Source organism: Acanthisitta chloris, unplaced genomic scaffold, assembly GCF_000695815.1.
Source record: "Acanthisitta chloris isolate BGI_N310 unplaced genomic scaffold, ASM69581v1 scaffold3436, whole genome shotgun sequence".
NCBI classification, from domain to species: Eukaryota; Metazoa; Chordata; class Aves; order Passeriformes; family Acanthisittidae; genus Acanthisitta; species Acanthisitta chloris.
Genome location: NW_008677549.1, coordinates 81,442 through 101,831, shown reverse-complemented (window position 1 = coordinate 101,831; position 20,390 = coordinate 81,442). Strand labels below are relative to the sequence as shown.

Genomic DNA, 20,390 nt, shown 5'->3' with positions numbered 1-20,390 from the left:
GTTCATCAGTCTCAACAGCATATTGCTCTTCTACTCAAGGATCCCTTTCTGCCAGCCTAGATAGACATTGCATTAAGACTTACGGTTCAACATATTATACCCTTAAAAACTGTCTAAAAACTTTCACAGTTTTACTACACTGTTCTTAGTTGTGACATCTTCACATGCTCTGAAACTTTTATTTGGGCCCATAGACTTTGTGTAAAACCCAAGCATACATCCTAGTTTAATTTGGATTTATCTGTCACTGGACATGGAAAGAAAATGCCCATCAAAGGACCCAAAGGTCTACAGAAAAAAAGAGTTTCTTCACACACATCCTCTGCCTGCATGGCTGGTGAACAATTCTCAACGAGTCTTGGAAAGAAACAGCCATAACTGTGTAGCTTCATCTAAAATCAGGTCAGATCATATACCACAATTAACTTTGGCAAGATTTTACTGCAATTCATGAATAAGACATATGGAGATTCCTCACAGAAGACCATTGTAAGGGAGTGCCTCATCACTACACTGGAGGTAAATGCAGATCTCTCTTAATTCTGACAGCTGAGCAGAGAGCAAGCTACAGTGGTGAATTCTGAAAAGCCTGCCTATATCTCTGCTCCTTAAACAAGGATGTATTAAAAGAACCATGGAAGAAGTTTAGAAAATTATTGATGCCTTTGATATCTTATCCTGAACTGGCAGAGGTTGGAGCACATCAGAATTCCATTTCTCAAGCAATCCTGGCATCAAGGAGAGAAAAATGAAAGTATTTGGTGATGGCAGTATTAAAAAATAAAGCTGCAAGGCCTAGTCTCATAGTAGAGCAAGAATATTGCACACATACTGTCAGTGATAGTCTTACTGAGTTGAATCAGTCACCAGAGACAAGCTACATAACACAGACAATGTGCAGCACAGTCCCCACAGCCTTTGACAATTCAGACACTACTGGCAACAATTTTACGGGTATATTTAGATAAGGATCATGATAACTCATATTTTATTCTTGTCTGATGTTGAGAACAATGACTGGCAGAACTCTTGTTGCAGATCTCTATCCGTTCCTGTCTTAGAGACAGGGAACTACTGACTGCTCTCAGGAGAATTGTTAAGCATGGTGGTAGTGTTTGCTAGACACGTGAGATATGATCAACAGATCTCTTACTGCCTTGAATGATATCTCCTGCAGCCAGCATGTTTATTGAAACCAGTGTCAAAGAGCCTGTGGCTGAGGGCTGCAGAGGTACAGAGCATCTTGCACAAATGGGTTTAGTGAACATGAAATTCTTGAAGAATGAGGGCGAAATGTGCTTTCTTATACACACTGCATCTGTGTCATTTTGTCACTTTGTGAATTACATCCTTTTCTTCACATCTTCCACAGAAGTCATATGTCTCATCTCTGACATTTCTAGTCTCATTGTCTTGTCAACTCATTTTTCTCAGTCCACATACACCAGTTAGCCCTATCTCCAGCTTCCTCATATCTCCTTATACTGCATTATTTTTCTCATTTTGTTGTAGATTTTTCTTGTATATTTGCAGAACAGACACCTGAAATACAGGCACACCAGAATTTTGATTTTTCATGCTTTGCAGTCCTGCTTTGACTTGTCAGTCCTTTTTACTATATGTTGTTTTTCCTGTGGTCTGCACCCCTCTTTTTATTTCAGTTTGTACACAGTTGGAGATTAAAACAGGCATAAGGGACCAGAGACTCCTACAGTGCCAATTATGAGCTTCTGTGTTATTACATAGGAAACTCTGTGGCCTTGCTTGGTCTGTTCCAGCTTGCTGAGTGAGCAGCACAGTGATGCTCACAACAGTAACCAACCTAGGCTGTGAACAGATTCATGGCATTCTGCAAACCAGCATGATTTGTGTGTTTCATAATTTCCCATAATAATAGAGTTCACACCAACCTTCCTTGTGGTGATTCAGAAACCTTCATCCACCTACACCAAGAATTATTCCTAGCAAAAATGGAGAATTCAGTGTTCAAGAGCCAAGGGTCAAAAAGGGGCGAGCAGACAAGAGGGAATCTAACTCTTATTTGGAAGAGAACAGAACAAAGGTTTCAAATCATGGAGGACATAAATATTACATCTAAAACTACTGTCAAAACCCATGTATTACTATTCAACAGCATTCAAAACTAACATTTTCCTCGTGGTATGTGCCCTGATGAGAAACTCAGCATGAGCCAGCAGTGTGCACTCACAGCCCAGAAAGTCCATCCAATCCCGGGCTGCATCCAAAGGAATGTGGCCAGCAGGTCAAAAGAGGTGATTCTCCTCCTCTACTCTGCTCTTGTGGGACCCCACCTGGAATACTGCATGCAGTTCTGGTGCCCTCAACATAAGAAGGACATGACACTGTTGGAGCAAGTCCAGAGGAGGCCATGAAGTTGTTAAGAGGTCTGGAGCATCTCCCCTATGAGGACAGGCTGAGGGAGTTGGGTCTGTTCAGCCTGGAGAAGAGAAGGTTGTGTGGAGAACTCATAGCAACCTTCCAGTATCTGAAGGGGCTACAGGGACTCTTTGTTAGAGCTGCAGTGACAGGACAAGGGGCAATTGGTAGAAATTGAAAGAGGGGAAATTTAAGTTAGATATTAGGCCGAAGTTTTTGCTGTGAGGGTGGTGAGACACTGGCACAGGTTGCCCAGAGAGGTAGTAGATGCCTCAACCCTGGCAGCATTCAAGGCCAGGCTGGATGAAGCCTTGAGCAACCTGCTCAAGTGGGGAGGTGTCCTTGCCCATGGCAGGGGATTGGGACTAGATGATCTGTAAGGTCCATTCCAACCCCTTAACATTCTATGATTCTGTGGTTCAATGTTCACAGTAAGAGGGACAGAGTGCCCATGAAACTCATAATCTGATATTAAATCCCTCTCTTGAGCCCTAGGAGACGTAATTTTAAGTCCCCTTTGGAAAGCCTAGAGACCAGGCTTTTAAACAGTAGGGTGGCATCTAACAGTTGGCTGTTGCTATGTCTCCCAGAAGAAATAAATTTGCATTAAGACTCATCAGGCTTCTCAGAAGAGAAGGTAGTGTGTAGGCTTCATACTCTGCAAACACTGTATAACAGTGGAGTTTAACAAGGTAATTTAAACCTATAAACCCTGGAGCATGGCACTCCCAAACATCTCGAGTCAGGCACCAAGAAATCGTTGGAGCTGTTCTGGGTTCAGTGGGTAGATAGGCAGAAATGAGTTAATTATTTCCTTACCGTGTTTTGGAAAGGCTTTTATATGATGCAAAACAGAAGTCTCTCTTTTGTTTTCATCATGTTGGTTTTTTCCCATTTCAGCTTCCTTGATTGCTTGTTGTTGCACACATGTAGCTTGGCATTCATCTAGTCACTTTATCACTGTATCCATATTTAGCAGTCCTTGATTTCTAAGTTTTTGAAAGATTGGTCATCTCTTTCCACCAATTAAGGAATCATTCCCCGTCTGAAGCTTGAACATCCTACAGCTTCTGTAGACACTTCTTTTAAGTCCATATCAACACACGTAAAGTGTCCTCATTCTTTTTTAAATGTATTTTTAGTAGCTGTTGCCTTGCATCTCAGAGAGGACAAAATCCAAGCAGAAATGGCTGGGATGCCACATACTGTTTTGTGAGAATCCCATTGCACACCAAATTTTGTACCAGAAACCACATGCAGTTCCTGTAGTTTCAAACACAGGTACCTTCTCCTGATCTTTGTGATTCTGTTCTCCATGCATTATTATTGTATTTCTTCAATCCCTCCATAACAGAGTCTTTTCAGGGTTACCCCAGAGTTCACGAGGTGTTTGAACAATGCTCTCAGGCACATGATGTGATTCTTGGGGATTAGCTGAGCAGGGCCAGGAGTTGGACTAGATGATCCTCAAGGGTCCCTTCCAACTATGATTATTCTGTGATTCTGTTTGTAGCCTGATTGCTAGAGGGAATGGATACATATGAAAAAGCACTAATCATCAACAGAACTGATTGTTTACTGTCAGTGACCATCAAATACAAGCTTCAAAGGAAGAATGAATAATTTCTTTCTCTACAGTAGATGGAAATCTTTAAGAGCGTCTTGCCATTCGGACCCCACAATGTCCACTGGTTCCTCACTGGTGTAGAGCCTCTCCCAGATTTCTTTTTAATGAAGAACAAAGCATCTGTTTGGGATGTTCAGTGATTAGCCCCATCAGAGAATGCAGTCAGAAACGCCACTAAAAAATCACTAATATTTGGATCCTGGGCTGCATCCAAAGGAGTGTGGCCAGCAGGTCAAAGATGATTCTCCCCCTCTACCCGGCTCTCGTGAGACCCACCTGGAATACTGCACACAGTTCTGGTGTCCTCAACATAAGAAGGACATAGAACTGTTGGAGCAAGTCCAGAGGAGGCCATGACGTCGATAAGAGGACTGGAACATCTCCCCTATGAGGACAGGCTGAGGGAGTTGGGGCTGTTCAGCCTGGAGAAGAGAAGACTGCGTGGAGACCTCAGAGCAACTTTTCAATATCTGAAGGGCCTACAAGGAGCCAGAGAGGGACTCTGTGTTAGGAACTGCAATGATAGGACAAGGTGTAATGGGTTCAAATTGAAGGAGGGGACATTTAGGTTAGATATTAGAAAAAAGCTTTTTCCTGTGAGGGTGGTGAGACACTGGCACAGGTTGCCCAGGGAGGCTGTGGCTGCCCCAACCCTGGCAGTGTTCAAGACCAGACTGGATGAAGCCTTGAGCAGCTTGCTCTAGTGAGGAGGTGTCCCTGCCCATGGCAGGGGGGTGGGACTAGATAATCTGTAAGGTCCATTCCAACCCTTAAATTCTATGATATGCCCATACATAAGGGCCAGAAGTACATTCCAGGAGCACACATGTTCCAGCACTCTCAGATTGACTGAGGTCTCTTGCACACATCTGGAAGACAAATGCCTATGGAGTGATTCATGCCAGTTAAGTAGCCAATATTTTCTACATAAGTAGCACTTCCTCTTAAAACCTGCAGCATACCTGGTTTACTTTATGCAGTAATATAAATCTTACCTTCATAGTAAGTGCTCAGTAAATGTCAACACTGTCATTACAATGTAACACAAAGACAAAGATATTCTTAGTCCCATCCATTTATTCAGTGATTTGTGATCCATTTGAACAGTACAGGAAGATGTTAGCTATGCTTTCCCACCGAATTGCACATCCCTTTGGGGTAATCTCATTCACACTCCAATTCCCTACTACATACATCACTGTCCAACCTCGCTTGTAGTGAGGCTAGGTGTGATTGATCTGAACTCAGAGAATTCAGCTGGGATACTCAAGCATATGAGCTGGATGCCAGCCTGTGGCAAGAGAAGCTCAGTGCTGGGTTAGTCTAATTGGCAGAACTCGAGGAAGAATACATTGACACACCGACATAAAGCTGATCAACATTCTACTGCCTGCACAACAAAGAAATGCAAACAGAGGTCCTCAGGGATCCTGAATGTATTTTGACAGTATAAAAGCTTAATAAATCAAGAGTAAATTAACTGTAGGTGAACTGTTATTCAGCATTTCTCCAAAAAGCTGCGTGTGTTTTTTAGAATCTGTTTGCAGAAAGGTAAGGAGAAGGAGCATTGCTCTCACACATATAATTAACGTCGTTCTTGCAAAAAATGTATTCAATTTGACACATTCAAAGCATCCTTGTAACTCTGTGCCTAGTGGCAAGATTCTTCAAGCCAGCTATGAAAAACAATGAGTTAATAATCTTCAGAAAAAGAGTTGAATATTAAATTTTAAGGCTAAAATACTTACTTGGCAGGCAGGCATCATATTTAAATCTGGAGTTTATGGAATATTTATAAAGGTTTTCAGGTCTAAAAAATAATTAACCCTAAATTAAAAAATTTAAGAATCAAGAGTAGTAAAAAAAAAACAAAAACACACTAAATGGTGCTGGTCTGATAACTTTAACACTTTGACCAGCAGCTGGAATGACAGAGGCAGCCTCTCTTCTGTTTTCCCAAACCAGGACAAGTGGAAATTGAGAAAGGTCACCTCTGAAGGCAAAAGGATACAGATATGAGGCCTATTCCTATGGCCCACCAGCCCAAAATCCTCACTCCAACAAGGACAAGTAGAGGATGCCTGGGAAAGGAATGTAGGACAAGTATGAAATGGTTCTTTGCTGGGTATAACATGCAAGCCCCTGGCAATCTGCAGCTCATAGATTACTCTATGCTAGAATTCATAGTCCCTGTCTAGGACTATTTTTTAACCATTTGTTTGAATGTTCTCAAGCTTTTGACATGTCAATGCATTCCAAGGCTAAAAGCCTGAATTGTTTGGGAAAAAAGCTCCTTTGTGTAGTTTGTAGTTACAATATAATAATCTTACTTCATCATTCTCCATACTGTTCTTTATTCTATTGACCTGTGTCATATCCACCTTTTTCCCACTGAAGCTTACCAGCCTATTTCATCTTGCCTCGCAAGGGACTTGTCCTTTACCATGGACCAGCTTCATTGGCCTCCTCCACACCCTTTATCAATCTGTCACAGCCATTTGAAGGCAGAAGCACCAGAACAATCTGCAGTTTCCAGGCTAATTGATGCTCCTAAATGACACAATGGTGGCTTCTCCTTTATTCTCCATTCTCTCCCTATCAGTTAATATCCTGTTTGCTTTCTGACTGTGCTGACATTTTCAGCAAGCTAAGCACAAGGACTATGGGATCTGTCTCTTCAGGGGTAATGGCTGATTTAGAGTGATTGCATATGTAGTTTTCCACATGTACTGTACTTAGTGCTTGGCACCCCTGACTTTCACATGCTGCTTTAGCACACAGGGTTGTGCTATCTTTTTTTGAGCTTTTCAGTTTAGATTTGATGATTCTGCATGGTAATGTGTTGTCTGAAAATCTTGTCACCTCAATCGTGAACCTCTTCACCACACCATTTACAGAATAATCACTGTGGTAGCTTTTTGATTGTGAAAATTGGCCATTTATTTAAAGCATTTTTTTCCTAGAGTTTAATCTCCTACCTAGATGACCCTATTCTTTCTCAGCCAATGACAGAGGCTTTGCTGAAGGCTTTACTATTAAAAGCTTTCTGAAAATACCAGTCTGCTAGCCAGATCACATTTATTTATATAGTCATTGAGAGCTCCAGTGACCTGCAATGGATCTGTGAGGAATGGCTTCCCTCTGCAATAACCACACTGACCCTTCCCCAGTATATCATCATTATCCATGTGCCAGCTAACCCTCACCATCCTTATTGCTTCCTTCCATCTGCTCAATTGAACAGGAGACTTGCTTGGTTACTTTCCAAGACCATTCTTAAAGACTGGTGTCACCCTTGCCACTTCCCATTCCTCTGCAATTCAGCACTTTACAGATTCAAGCAGGATTATATCCTCTAGCTACTAGTTCAGCAGCTTCATACCCAAATTCCTTTAGAATCAAGAATAAAAATTCATCTACTTCTGGCAGTTTCATACTATCCATTTCATCACTCTGTTATAAAATCTTTGCCACTGACCCTGCTGTTGGAGTCAGTTCCTCATTCATCCCTGCAATGAGCAGACTCTCTCCAGGAGATTTGCTGCTCTCCTCTTTAGTGAGCATTGAGGCAAAGAATTAGTCTGTTTTCTGTGGTATTTTATACCTTGTGCTCAAACTATCTTCTGAGATCTGACAGGCTCCGTGCCTCTGCTGTGTTTGAAAATGTCTTCTCAGGTCTTATATTTTAGCATTTTTCCTTTTCAAAATCTCTTTGTGGTTTTATCTTTAACTTGTCAGAGTTTATGTGCTTTTCTATTTTGCTGTTTGGATGAAGAAATCTCTCTATAAAATCATCTTGTCAAATCTTGAACTTCTTTTGCTTTTGCCTGATGGTTCCCAGTGCCTGAGACCATCAAGAAAATTTTCTTCTTCCTTTTTCATAGTCTCTGCTAGTTCCCATCCATGATCATAGTGGTGAAGTACATGTTATTAATATTACATTATACTACACTGAGTCATCACAGATCTATTTTAAGTAAGTAATTGTATATCAATTAAATCCAGCAGGATAATTAATTTTCCTTTTATCCTTGACACCTTTAATTCACATATAAAATCATAGAATTATCAAGGTTGGAGGAGGCCTCTGAGATTATTAAGTCCAACCATTAACCTGTCACTGCTGGAACCCCTAAACCCTAAACCAGATCCTCCAGTGTCAGATCCAGATGTCTCTTAAACACTTCCAGGGATGGTGACTCCACCACCTCCCTGGGCAATATTCCAGTGCCTGAACACCCTAACAGGGAAAACAATTTTCCTGACATCTAACCTGAATCTCCCCTGTCTCAGTTTATGACCATTCCCTCTAGTCCTCATATACATGGATTATGTTGCAGCAATGCTGCAGAAGACATCAGGTCTCCTGTAGTACCAGTAGTCCACTTTGCTGTCTCGTGAGCCACCCACCACTGCAAACTCCATTTCTCTCTCCTGCACTCTCTATTCTCTGCAGGCACTTGGGCATGCACATTTTCCACTTTCCAAGCTGTCTCTTTCTGTAATAGCACTTCTAATGTTTCCCAGTCTCTCAGGAAAAGGTGAAAAGAAGAAAGCTAGGGCACCTGCTAAGGAGTAGTGTGAAGGCTGTTTCTTCCTCTGCACCATGCCCTGTGGCTCCTCTTTTCCCTCTCTTTTGGGCAGGAGGCAAGGGACTGGCATTTCCAGGGGTAAGAAGCCACAGCTGCTTATATATCTGGTTGGCCACAGGGGAAAAAAAAGAGTTTCTTGCTCTAAACCTTCATAGGTGGTTGTTGAAAAGTGGCATGGGAAATGATATTCTAATTCCTCCAAAGAGAAATGCCATGATTATTACTGAGACATCCAAGCTCACGCATCTAAAATGCACTGGAAGGAGTCCAAGATAAGCAATACCCCATAGCTTTGCTCAGGCTACATATTACACCTGAGGTTTCCAGGCAGTGCAGATTCTCTGCTGTGAGGAAATTTGCAGAGCAGATATCCAGCCTGTGCCTAACTCCAGGCAATGAAATTAGGGCTTGACAGTACTTGGAAATTCACCAAAATAGATATTCTGGAGTTGCTATTTGGTCTTCAAGTACAGACAATCTTTCAGCCTCTTGGACTCACTAGCAATAACAACAGCAACAAGTGATATGTGAAAAATGTTTCAGTTATAAAAATAGAATGCCCATCTGAAAGAAATTAAGTGTAATTAGCCTCTTCCCTGAGTTTTAATTATAAAATGCATTAATAAAATGACAGCTAGCAATGCCCTCCACACAACTCATTTGAGGCAGCTTTTATCATCAGATTTAACATAGAATGAAAATGTGCATACACAATTAATTTCATTTCATGCAACTGGGAAAAGTGAAGGCAAATATACACAAGGCTATCACCTGTAGCTTAAAAGCACACTCAGGCAAAGAAAAACCTCTTTGCTACATTAAAGCTATATATATTTCCTTCTGGTTTAGCCTTGAGAGATTCTCTTTGTGTGTATGGTTGGCTTTTTTCAACAAGACAGGTAATAACTGCTATAAAATATGGCCAGAACAAAGGCTCTGCAGATGAAGGCAAATATACACAAGGCTATCACCTGTAGCTTAAAAGCACACTCAGGCAAAGAAAAACCTCTTTGCTACATTAAAGCTATATATATTTCCTTCTGGTTTAGCCTTGAGAGATTCTCTTTGTGTGTATGGTTGGCTTTTTTCAACAAGACAGGTAATAACTGCTATAAAATATGGCCAGAACAAAGGCTCTGCAGATAAACTCACGAGTACTAGAGGCACTTTATTCTAATGATTCGGAGAAGCTTTACAATTTTCTTTCTAATTAACCTATCAATAGTGATGTCACTTAAACATTCCTTAGGAATATTATCTTCTCATTATTGCCAGAAAACATGCTGCCCAATTTTATAGCTCAGTTGTTCTTACGCATGGATGGAGCATCTGCATTAACTTGGACTGAAACAGATTTTTTTTAAGGAACATTTCCCATACGCACAAACTACCTTCATAATTACATTTAAGTCATTAATATTCAAATTTAAAAACACTAAAGGGGTGAAGCAGTCAGTGTTTACTTTGTGCTTGCACATTGTGAGGATGTAGCAGAGGAGCATTCTCTTTACTAAATGGCATTGGGTCTGGAGGAGAACCAGTGGGTTTGGGTAGGCATTTATCCCAAACAGCATGGAAATCCAGCCAGGGCCACATTCCTTAGGAAGAAAGAAACACAATGCAAAATCAGCCTGTGTAAAACTGGCAGATTCATAGCTGCAAAGAGCATGTGTCTCCAGAATAAATACAGCTCAGGCAGCAGCCATGCAAGCTTCCCAGGCTGTCTTGCCAGCACACTTCAACCCTAAGCTGGCAGGAACATCTGGAGGGTTTGGAGCTTGATCACTCCTGCTTTGGAGTCTTTGCTGAAGACTGCCAGGAAGGTTATAAATCAGAGCTCATGCCAGTTGAGGAATGTCCCTCCATGCAGGGCCTGCCTGTTGGGAGTGGGAAGGTGTCCATCCATCTGTTTTGTGTGACTGGTCATCACACAGGTACCAACCTTGCTGAGGGATGTGTCCATCACAGATCTGCACACAGATCCCATGCTATGACACCTTCAGATCAAAGTTTGGTCCAAAAAGCTGAAGGCAGCCTGTGGCTTTGTGAGATTAAAATGCTGCATCTCAAGGGCTGTGCTCTCACTTTCCCTGCTGCTCGAGGATTTACGTCTTGGTGATTAGGATGCATACAGACTGTCATGCAGAAGCCATACCTGAATGGCATGGGAGCTGAAGGTATTATCATAGGGATGGCTAACTCTCCAGATTCAGGGGATTGCTTTTTCGGTTCATTTCTTAACAAAAAATAGAAAGTGTAACATAACTAATGCCCTAAATGCAGTGCAAAACAATAACGTTGCTACACTGAAGTTTTAAAATACTCTGATGTTTTATCTGAAAAGCTTTATATCCCCACAGAAGATAGCTTGCTGAAATACCTATTAAAACGGTCTGATATTCAAATGTGTCACTTTCCAGGAAATGAGATAACACCCCAGAGTCATTCCCAGTAATGATTTAGACACTCAGGTTGATGCTGCAACACCTATTAGGTGGTTTGTGTCCACTAGGTCAAGAGGGAAGTTTAAATGTGTCAGAATTATACCCAAACAGTCTGCAAAGACAGTATAAAAGGTGACAAGAACAGATAGCATAAATATATTTAAAGAAACATGAAGAACTGGACAAAAGAGGTCCATTGCTTGCTGAGAATGTGGAGATGGCTGAACTATTCGGTTTTCTGTGTATCAGGCTTCATTGAGATGTTCAGAAGAAACATAAACAGAAATCAGTGTGATCAGAATGAGGAGAATACTGCTCAAAGTATGCTCATATTCAGGTTTGCATAACTTGCTGATGTTCATGTATGCTCAGTGGCTAAGGTAAAACAATTTACAGTCTATTAGTAATTATGTCCAAGAATTCATGGAGGACAAGAAAGTTAGAAGTAGGCTAGAGGAAGTAAAACATTCCCTATTTTTAAAGTCAAATAATCAAAAAAAGTTCCTTTAACATCTGTTCTCAGAAATAATCTGTGACAAGCTATCAAAAAGTTGAGAAATTCCACTAACATGTGAATTGTAGAAAGGAAATCTTGTCACACCAGTCTAATGTTCGTTTCTTATGTCCGATTTTCTTCCTTATTTCTTTGTGAAAAAAAGAGGAGAAGAATGTACAGTCTTCATTTCGCCTTTCAACACCACCATCTATGAAATTCACAGGGGAAAAAAGGATGAGACCAAAGGCTCTAGGTGGAATCCTTGTAAAATGGTTACTGAAAATAATCCCCCTCAAAGGCTGCTCTGAATGGTTCACTTAATAGTAATTACGAGTGTGAAATCTCAAGTGTGGTAATAATTGGAGACCCATTGAAAAATAATAAAATTTGCTGATGCCAAGATGCCACTATTCATAGACAGTTTGAAAGGACTTTGAGGAACTGACTTAGATTTCAAAATGAAAATTTCATACTAAATCAGGCAATCTGGTAAAACTCATTGAGGTGCACTGTGCTCAGTTCAGGGCAGAGAAATCAGAAGCACAATGTAAAACAGGGAAAAACTGCCTAGACAATATTGCTGGTAATAATCCCACAGTCCAAGCTGACTGTGAATTGCAAAGCTGATGTGTTAAAAAAAGGCAAAGTTCTCATCCTGGGAATATTATTAGTGTTTCTCTCACATGGGAAGAATATTATCGTTTTGATCCATTCTGCCTATCCTCCCACCTTCATAATATCTCCTGTTTGGAGACTGTGGACAGACTTGGAAGGGTCCAGAGGATAGAAAAATGCCATGGATTATATAACCTGCAAGAATCAATTTTTGATCCTAAACAGAGCTATGAGGATCCCATAGGGTTCTTTTGGGGCCTGTTTTTGTGCTTGCCATTACCTCTGGCCTCATCTTGGTGCATCTTCAATATGTGGGTATATCTAAGCTCCTCTTAAACAATCATTGGATTTTAAAAAGACAGAAATAGCCACACAGAGCTAAGAACTGATTCCACAGCAGGAAAGATGAGAGAGCAAGCACCTTGGAATGCCTGGACAGAGGGAAGGCATACAGCATGGTTTGCTCCCATATCAGCCACGGGAGAATCTCTATCATCAAGGGAAAGGAATGGGAGGATATAAATGTTTGACTGCAGGAAAAAAACCCAACCAAGAATAGGAATTTGTATGTTATCGACACATAGGGAACCACTCCTCAGTCAAGGTTTTCTCTTTTGCATGAATTCCCCAGATATGAGTGTAAAGTCTAATTGAAGCTTTTCTCAGGATAAGAGTGTTGGCAACTTTTCTCTTCCTTGTTGTTCTTCTTATCTAATCAGGGCTGGGTTTGTGCTGCAAAGACAGTGTAATTCAGTTGCACATCAGTCAGCCACAAGACACAGAAGCATGGAACACAATTAACCCACTACTCCTGCAACTCTTCATTATACCTCTGGTCTCACACTTTCTGATGTAGATTTCAGAGCACCTAATTTTTGCAGACTTGTTTCTCTCCTCTCCCTCAATCACACACCCAAGATGCTGCCCTTTTTTAAGCTTGCCCAAGTTAGTTGCACATAGTATGTTACAATGAAAGGAACTATCAAATCAGCTACCTGCTGCCTACAGAGAACAAAAGTATTTTAATCCACTGAAATACAGAAAAGGTTACACTAATGCGAGATAGTTCCTGCATAGTGACCAATGGAAACAGAAGAAAGGCAAACAGCAAGGGAAAAATGTGACATTAACTTAACCTTTTTACGTATTAAAGTGTATTAAAATCTGTGTTTCTGCTCTGGAGTGCAGAGAATTTTGTTTGAAGGTCTGTACACTCTCTACACAGCCTTCAGCACTCATTTTAAAGGCTGCTTATTAAGGGCTGTTAAAAACACCTCTTTCATTTGGTCTAATCTGTCACTTCTCTCTAAACATGCTAACAAGAATTGTTTCAATACCTTCTGCAAAATATGGTCCACCAAGGCAACATGACACAAAACAAAGAGCTGTCTTTAAGCCTTTGGAGAGCCTGAGTTTACATTTTCAGGATTTCTACTGGGGTTTAATTGTTTCATGACATTTAGAAACAGGTTTTCCCAAACTGGTTGAAGTTTGCCTGTATTTGGCCTGACTGCTATCCTTGTGGGAATGCTACAAATCCATCTCCTGTCTGAGTTACAGAAGTGGCAGCACAGATTTTCTAATTTTGCTCTGAGTGTGTGCACCGACTGCATTCTACCAACCACTCAAAAAGTCAAGGGGGTGCAGAGAGCTCTGCATGGCCAGACCTGGGGGAGATCTCACCATGACCCAGAGTGCACCTATGCTATGCATCACTGTGGCCTGGAGGTTGCCAGAAACATTTTAAATAGGGGACTGTGCAACCAAATGCATTTTTCCTAGCAGAGAAAATCCCCTAAGGAAGAAATTTGTTCTTCAAAAACAAGGACTTTCTGCACAAAATAATCCTGATTTTTTTTTCCCCACTGAGCATTCTGCACCATTTACAAAGTGTAATAGCAAGGGTAAGGGATTTTATTTGGATCAATGGGGTTTTAGTTAAGCAAAGTACCAGCATAGACTGCATACAGGATCCTAGGAGCATTCCTAAATAGGCTGCAGCTCCTATTGACAAAGTATGATTTCCTATTGAGAGACACTGCCATAGTGCTTTTAGGAGCATTCTTTCTGCCTCTGAACAAAAGTAGGAACTAGATAACTTCTTGACACCCCTTTCAGTTTTATTGGATACTTGGAGTCTTATTGACATTTCATATTGTGCACATTTATTTGGTAAGTACTACATTTCAAACTCAGGATGGAAGGAAAACCTCTGAAGGATTACACTTTTAGCTGTCAGAAATACAATAGTAGCAAAGAAAACATACAAACCAGAAAACATTTCAGTGTCCAAGGCCAGCTAAGAGCTGGTTTTGTTAAGATAGTCCTCTAAGAGGAAAAGGAAGTGCTCATTGTCTTGAAGGCTGTATAATCTCCTTAAAACCCTCTCTAGGATGTGTAGGCATTGCTGCTCAGTGTGTTGACACTTTTAGCTGTCAGAAATACAATAGTAGCAAAGAAAACATACAAACCAGAAAACATTTCAGTGTCCAAGGCCAGCTAAGAGCTGGTTTTGTTAAGATAGTCCTCTAAGAGGAAAAGGAAGTGCTCATTGTCTTGAAGGCTGTATAATCTCCTTAAAACCCTCTCTAGGATGTGTAGGCATTGCTGCTCAGTGTGTTGAGTGCACACAGTAGCCATACCTTCTGCTGAACAGATGTGTTTCTCTGGCACTGACAGATGAGCTTGCTGAACCTCACCTGGACCCACACCTCAACCAGCACCAGGAGATCATCCCTTCTGCTGAGCTTCACCCAGCTCACCCTTCAATGGGGCTGGGAGGCTTCTGCAAAACAGACTCCAAAGGCTATGGTGCTGCTAACACAAGACTCACACTCACCATGTTCTTTGTTTAACCCTCTCTCAAAGTAAACAGGTGGCTGTGGTGTCACAGCACTGAACAAGCTGTACATGTCCTGTCTGCCACGCTGACCAAGCACAGCAGAAAACAACTACTCTCCTACTCAGGGAGAAGGTTTCCAGCGTGGAAAGCCAGGCAAACCCAAAAGATGCAGGCTGGAGGCAAAGCTGGGAGGGGCATTGGGGTGGATGGGAGATGCAGTCATCAGTGCCACATTTTACTGCTGTAGAAGTAGAGGCAGAAAAAATAATAATGAAGGTAACTCTGTCTGGAAAGCTGGTCAGGAGATGAGTGGCAGAAATCCATAATCAGAGCCCTGAAGTTGGCTGCTTTAACTAGACAGTTCAGCCCATGGGCTGTGCTTGCTCCCAGAAAAACACTTCTGTGGTTAAACAGTTCAAAGCATGGTCTTTGAACTCCAGCAGACCTGTGTGTCCTGTGTCATAGCACTAACTTTGTTTAATACCATGCTTCATAGCAGCTCTTAATTTGGTGTGAAATTTTACTACCAAGTTTTGGCTATTCAAACGATGAAAGTTTGTATTTGTGCTTTGAACCTCTTTTTTTTTCCTCAATAAAAACAGCAAGTGAAGTGCAACAAAGTTCTTCTCAGGCTCACACAACACCATAAGTTAAGGTGTACCATGGATAGTGTTCCAGTGATCACAACGTATCAAGCAATTCAACAAAAACCTCTTACATGTAGATGTGAGGCAGGTTACAAAGGCATTGCACTGATTTCAGTAGAAGACAAGCAGCATTTGATATACCATATTCAAAATCCACTTTGGAGGTTATTTGATGTGCCAGTAATATCCCTCAGACAGACAGGAACAAATTCACCTTGATGTGTCTGTCTGTCATTCAGGTAACCTGTGATCCATTGAATATGTCTCTTTCTGAAACGCTCATTTTACTGCAATTCTGTCTGACTCAATATTCTTCTTACCTGACAGGTAGGAGATCAAATAATTGAAATTAATGGAGAAAGCACAAGGGACATGACACATGCCAGAGCAATAGAGCTAATCAAGTCTGGTGGCAGGAGAGTGCGACTGTTGTTGAAACGTGGAACAGGCCAGGTCCCAGAATATGGTGGGTTTTCATCTTTACATTTTTCTATGTGCATGAACTTATAAATGAATGATGTTGCTTTTGAGTTAAGTAGCAATTGCAGCTATTTATATATTGTAATTTCCTGGGGCACGTTAAGAATGGGCTGGAGTGCTTACGTGAGTAGAGCTGCACTTACTCACGTGTTTAAGTGTTTCCTTGGCTCAAGACCATAGATGTGTGTACATCACTGTCTTCTGCTGCCCTCCTGACACAAGTGATGGCTTATAAGATGTGCATTGGAGGAAGCACTTCTAACCTATTAGGGGACATCTCTGAGTGTGCTGGGAGTTGCTGATTTGTCCCAAAACTCTCCATTTCTTCCTTTATTGGTACTTCTCTGCACATTTTGACTCACAGCAGATGATCTTGTTACCATGCAATTGAGTGGCTCAGATTGAAACTCAAAGCATTACAAGAATGTACTTCTTTCTTTGACAACTTCACCCATTATATTACCTCTGACAATATACACAGTAGAAGACAAGTAGAAGACAATTCTGAATAAAAAAGGAGAACTTGCTCACTGTGGTGAGAAAACAGGATCCATTCTTCTCATGTTTTGCTTCAGAGGGACTTCTGGGACTTTTTTGAGTGCTTCAAAAAGTGTGAGTCATTTAGACAATATAGAAACCTTATTTCATAACTGAAATGACAAGAATTAAAACTAAATTATCCAAAGGTAATTTCAAAGAGAGAAAGCTCTCTTTTAAAACTGAAATCAGGGCTTACCTTACAGTATAGTGTGACAATGTCATGTATTTACATAAATTCTATGATACGCACCTCTAGGCCTTAAATCTCTCAGGAAAGGGGTTAGTTTTTAATGAGAAGTCCTTGACTTCTTTATGCTAGGAGGTCCAAAACTCTATTAAACTTTTCTAATGTTACTTTTGAAGTTCCAACATCCTTTCCCATTAGGATCAGAAATCACAGTAACATGAAAATTCAAAGTAATACTTAGGCTTAACTGTAGGTTCAGGTCAGTCTTTCTTGCCAACATAAATTCATTACCTCTGTTAAAGTCAGCTCCACTGAAAGTCAGGGCTTTGCTGGCTGTCAGTACACGTGGTAATTGCATCATTTTCTTCTCTAAACTAGAGCCAATTCTGTGGCTGAGACAATACTCAGAATGTGTATGTCACATTTTTTCCAGCTTTCAAGAGCTTCTGAAAAAGGGCAGAAAGGATGGGCCATAGCCCACTCAGCTGGTGATAAAGTTAGTGAGTTATACTTTTGGTGAGGAGAAACAAAGCCAAAATGTCTTTCAGGGATTCTGATAAATCAGTATGAAGACATTTAATATCAATTTTAACCAGTGTAAAATCCTCCAACAGAAACTCAGATCACCTCCAAAACTCTTTTGTGGGAAGAGGTGCATCATTTTTAATGAAAGAACAAAGAAATGTTGAACTAATCATTCTCAAACCAGCAGTTCTCTGGTTCCTCAGAAAACAGTTTAATCTAAGGTAGGTCCAGGAGGCTGCTGTGAGCCAAGAATCTATTGCAATTCAGACCCACTCCAAATCTGGATTTCTTAAGATCACAGTTCTAAATGGCACTTGAATGAATCCAAAATAAATCTCCATTATTTATAAATGTGTACCTTATTCCAGAATCATAATAAAATTCAAATAGATGTAAAAGACTTCAGTGCAAATAGCATTGCACTGGGAAAACAGATCTTCCAAAAGGTGCAAATGTGCATGAGCCTTCCCTTTCCCAGAAGATCATGAGTAGAAAATACATAGATAAACCACTAGAAATCCAGACAGTTTATAGTGCTGATAGAAAGAAACAATGTGACTTTCACGAGATTGTTTAAAGCCAAGCTCATAATTTGGAGAGGCATTTGGGATACTTAGCATGAGTTGTGTAAAAATGAAGATTACTGAGAAATAAAAGTTGTAAAAGTGCTGTTTAATCAGACCATTTTCCTAGCTGCATTCCCAGCTTATAGTTCCTTAAAGAGGAGAACTAAGTAGCTGTGCTTGAAGGCCATGCTGTCCCACTGCACCAAAAAAGCAGTAAAAATGTTCAGGAGTTCCTTCACAGTGTACACACGACCTACAGCAAAGGAGAACATCCAGTGTCTGCAGATGAAGCCTTGTGCAACCTGATCTAGTGAGGAAGTGTCCCTGCCCTTGGCAGGGGGTTGGGACAAGATGATCTGTAAGGTCTGTTCCAACCCTTAAATTCTATGATTCTGTGATTCTATGATTGTCTTTCAGTGTTTGAATGATGATGTGATAAACATCAGTAAAAGCAGTGTTAAGGAAATATCATCAATGGTAAGAAAGTGATCTGTGAAAGAAAAGAAGCAAGCAGTCAGGGAAGAAACAAAGCACAACTCATGGGAGGATGTAAATCTCCTGAATGAGTTATGTCAGTTTATACTGCCTAGAAATCTGTCCCTACAAGTACATCTTAGAAAATTCTGGCTGAGCTGAAGCACTGTTCAAACCTAGGGTAAGAAATAAAGTGTGCTGCAAATGCATCGTTTACCTCAACACCAGCTGCTGATTTTGCTTGTAAACAAATGCCAAAGCACTTCAGAAGCAGAAATCCCCTTGTTGCAGGCACAGTAGCACCAGAATGTAAGGGAAGAAGCACAGATATGATTAATGTTCCAAAACGATAGCTGATTTCACCGCAGGGTGCAAGAGAAGAAGCTTAGAAAACAGGTGTTTTATCACTCAGCATCTCAGAACATGTTTTCTGAGGATAAGGATAGCCAGAGGAGCTGTGCTTCCACTGATGGTGAATTATCACAGCTCATCCAAACCCGAAGAACAGCAGCATCATGTTTTGGAGGAAATAGCCTGCCAGCTGTGCTCTCCAGAGAACAAAGTCATAGTAAGAAATCATATTGCTGTGCAAGAAAGGCTGGAAGCGCTGCTGGGAATCCTGATCCCAAAACATACTTTATGGCCATGAAGTCTGGCTGGAGGGAGCGTGAGGTTTCACACATGTCACAGGACACAAAACTCACAGTCATCACTGTAGCACTGAGCACTTCTCAGACTGGCATTAAAAATAATTGGGATAAAATGATAGACCAAGGCTTTTCTTGCACTGACTGCCTAATTCCCTGTGTATGCATCTACCTAAGAGGTTACTGACTTCAGCAGGTGCTCCTGGTGTGCAGCACTTCTAAAGATCTGTCTGTTCACACTGTGGGAGCCTAATTACAGATCCTCACGTACTTCAGGCCTTAGCCATAGCTGTATAAACACCATGAGAAGGACATGTATTTTGCATAGCCAAACACTGGGATGTAGTGTCATCCCCAAAGGCAAAATGTAGGAAAGCTGTTCACAAAGTCCCAAAACAGGAAAATTAAAGAGGAAGTTAAACTAACAAATGTCTCTCTATCCAGCAATGAGTTCTGCAAGAGGCAAGTTACCTCTAATGGTGGATCAGCTTTCTCTGAGCACAACTACTGTTTTCTCTAAAGATCTGTGCAGGAAGGTCCCTAGGAAAGCCTGGCATGTTTCATTCTCAGTCCCAGCAGTCCTGGCAGCTTGTTTCTTCTGGCTTACTGCTCCTAGCATTCCCTGATTGGAGCTTTCATTGCTCAAAGCTACATTAAAATGTGTAAGTTCCTAGAAGTGTCTGAAAGCAACAAGTCTTACAACCAAATAACTGCAAACAGGGTGCAAAGGTGGAGGAGGCTGAGGCATGGTAAACACCTGTAGGTAGACTCCAGCAAGGCACAACCCCCTGCCCCAGCTGCTTTCTGTCTGGCACTGTGGAGTGAGCAAACCCACTGAATTTCACCTGTGAAAAACATCTAGAAGAAGCTAATTCATTCCCCTTCCTGCTTTCACAGCAGGACTACAAAATCATCTTTCTGTCAGGTTTGATACCAGTTTTCTATCAAGTTTCATTTACTTTTAGGTTGTTTAAGAGGTTCTGCAGAAAGTTGTACATTTTAGAGAGTCCAGTCCATTCACAGATTTTGGAAAATTTTTCTTTTGCCCTGTCTTGGAAGTCTGGATCTGGCCCTGAGCATGCTGGGTCCAAGTGTGATACTGACACATGAGAACTGGAATCATTGGGGCTTAATGAACAAGGAATCTGCATCACAGCAGTGGTTGGTGCTTTATGGATTCACACAACAATGGTCCCTTTCCCTCTCTCCCCTTGCTTTTTTGGGCTTCATTAAAAGGCATGTCCTGGGGTTGCATTGTGTGTTTTTGGAATTTTGTTGCTTCACACGATGCTAAATTATGTACAAAAGTCA

General features: G+C 41.1%; 1 protein-coding gene across 1 annotated transcript in view; it reads left to right on the top strand.

Annotated features, from left to right (window-relative positions):
* MAGI2 (membrane associated guanylate kinase, WW and PDZ domain containing 2) overlaps positions 1–20,390 on the top strand; it is a gene marked incomplete at its 5' end in the record, with an annotated part of 49,136 nt that overhangs the window by 12,554 nt on the left and 16,192 nt on the right. The window contains 1 exon segment of the mRNA XM_009076544.1: positions 15,988–16,126. Within this exon segment, the coding sequence (XP_009074792.1) occupies positions 15,988–16,126 (139 nt within the window).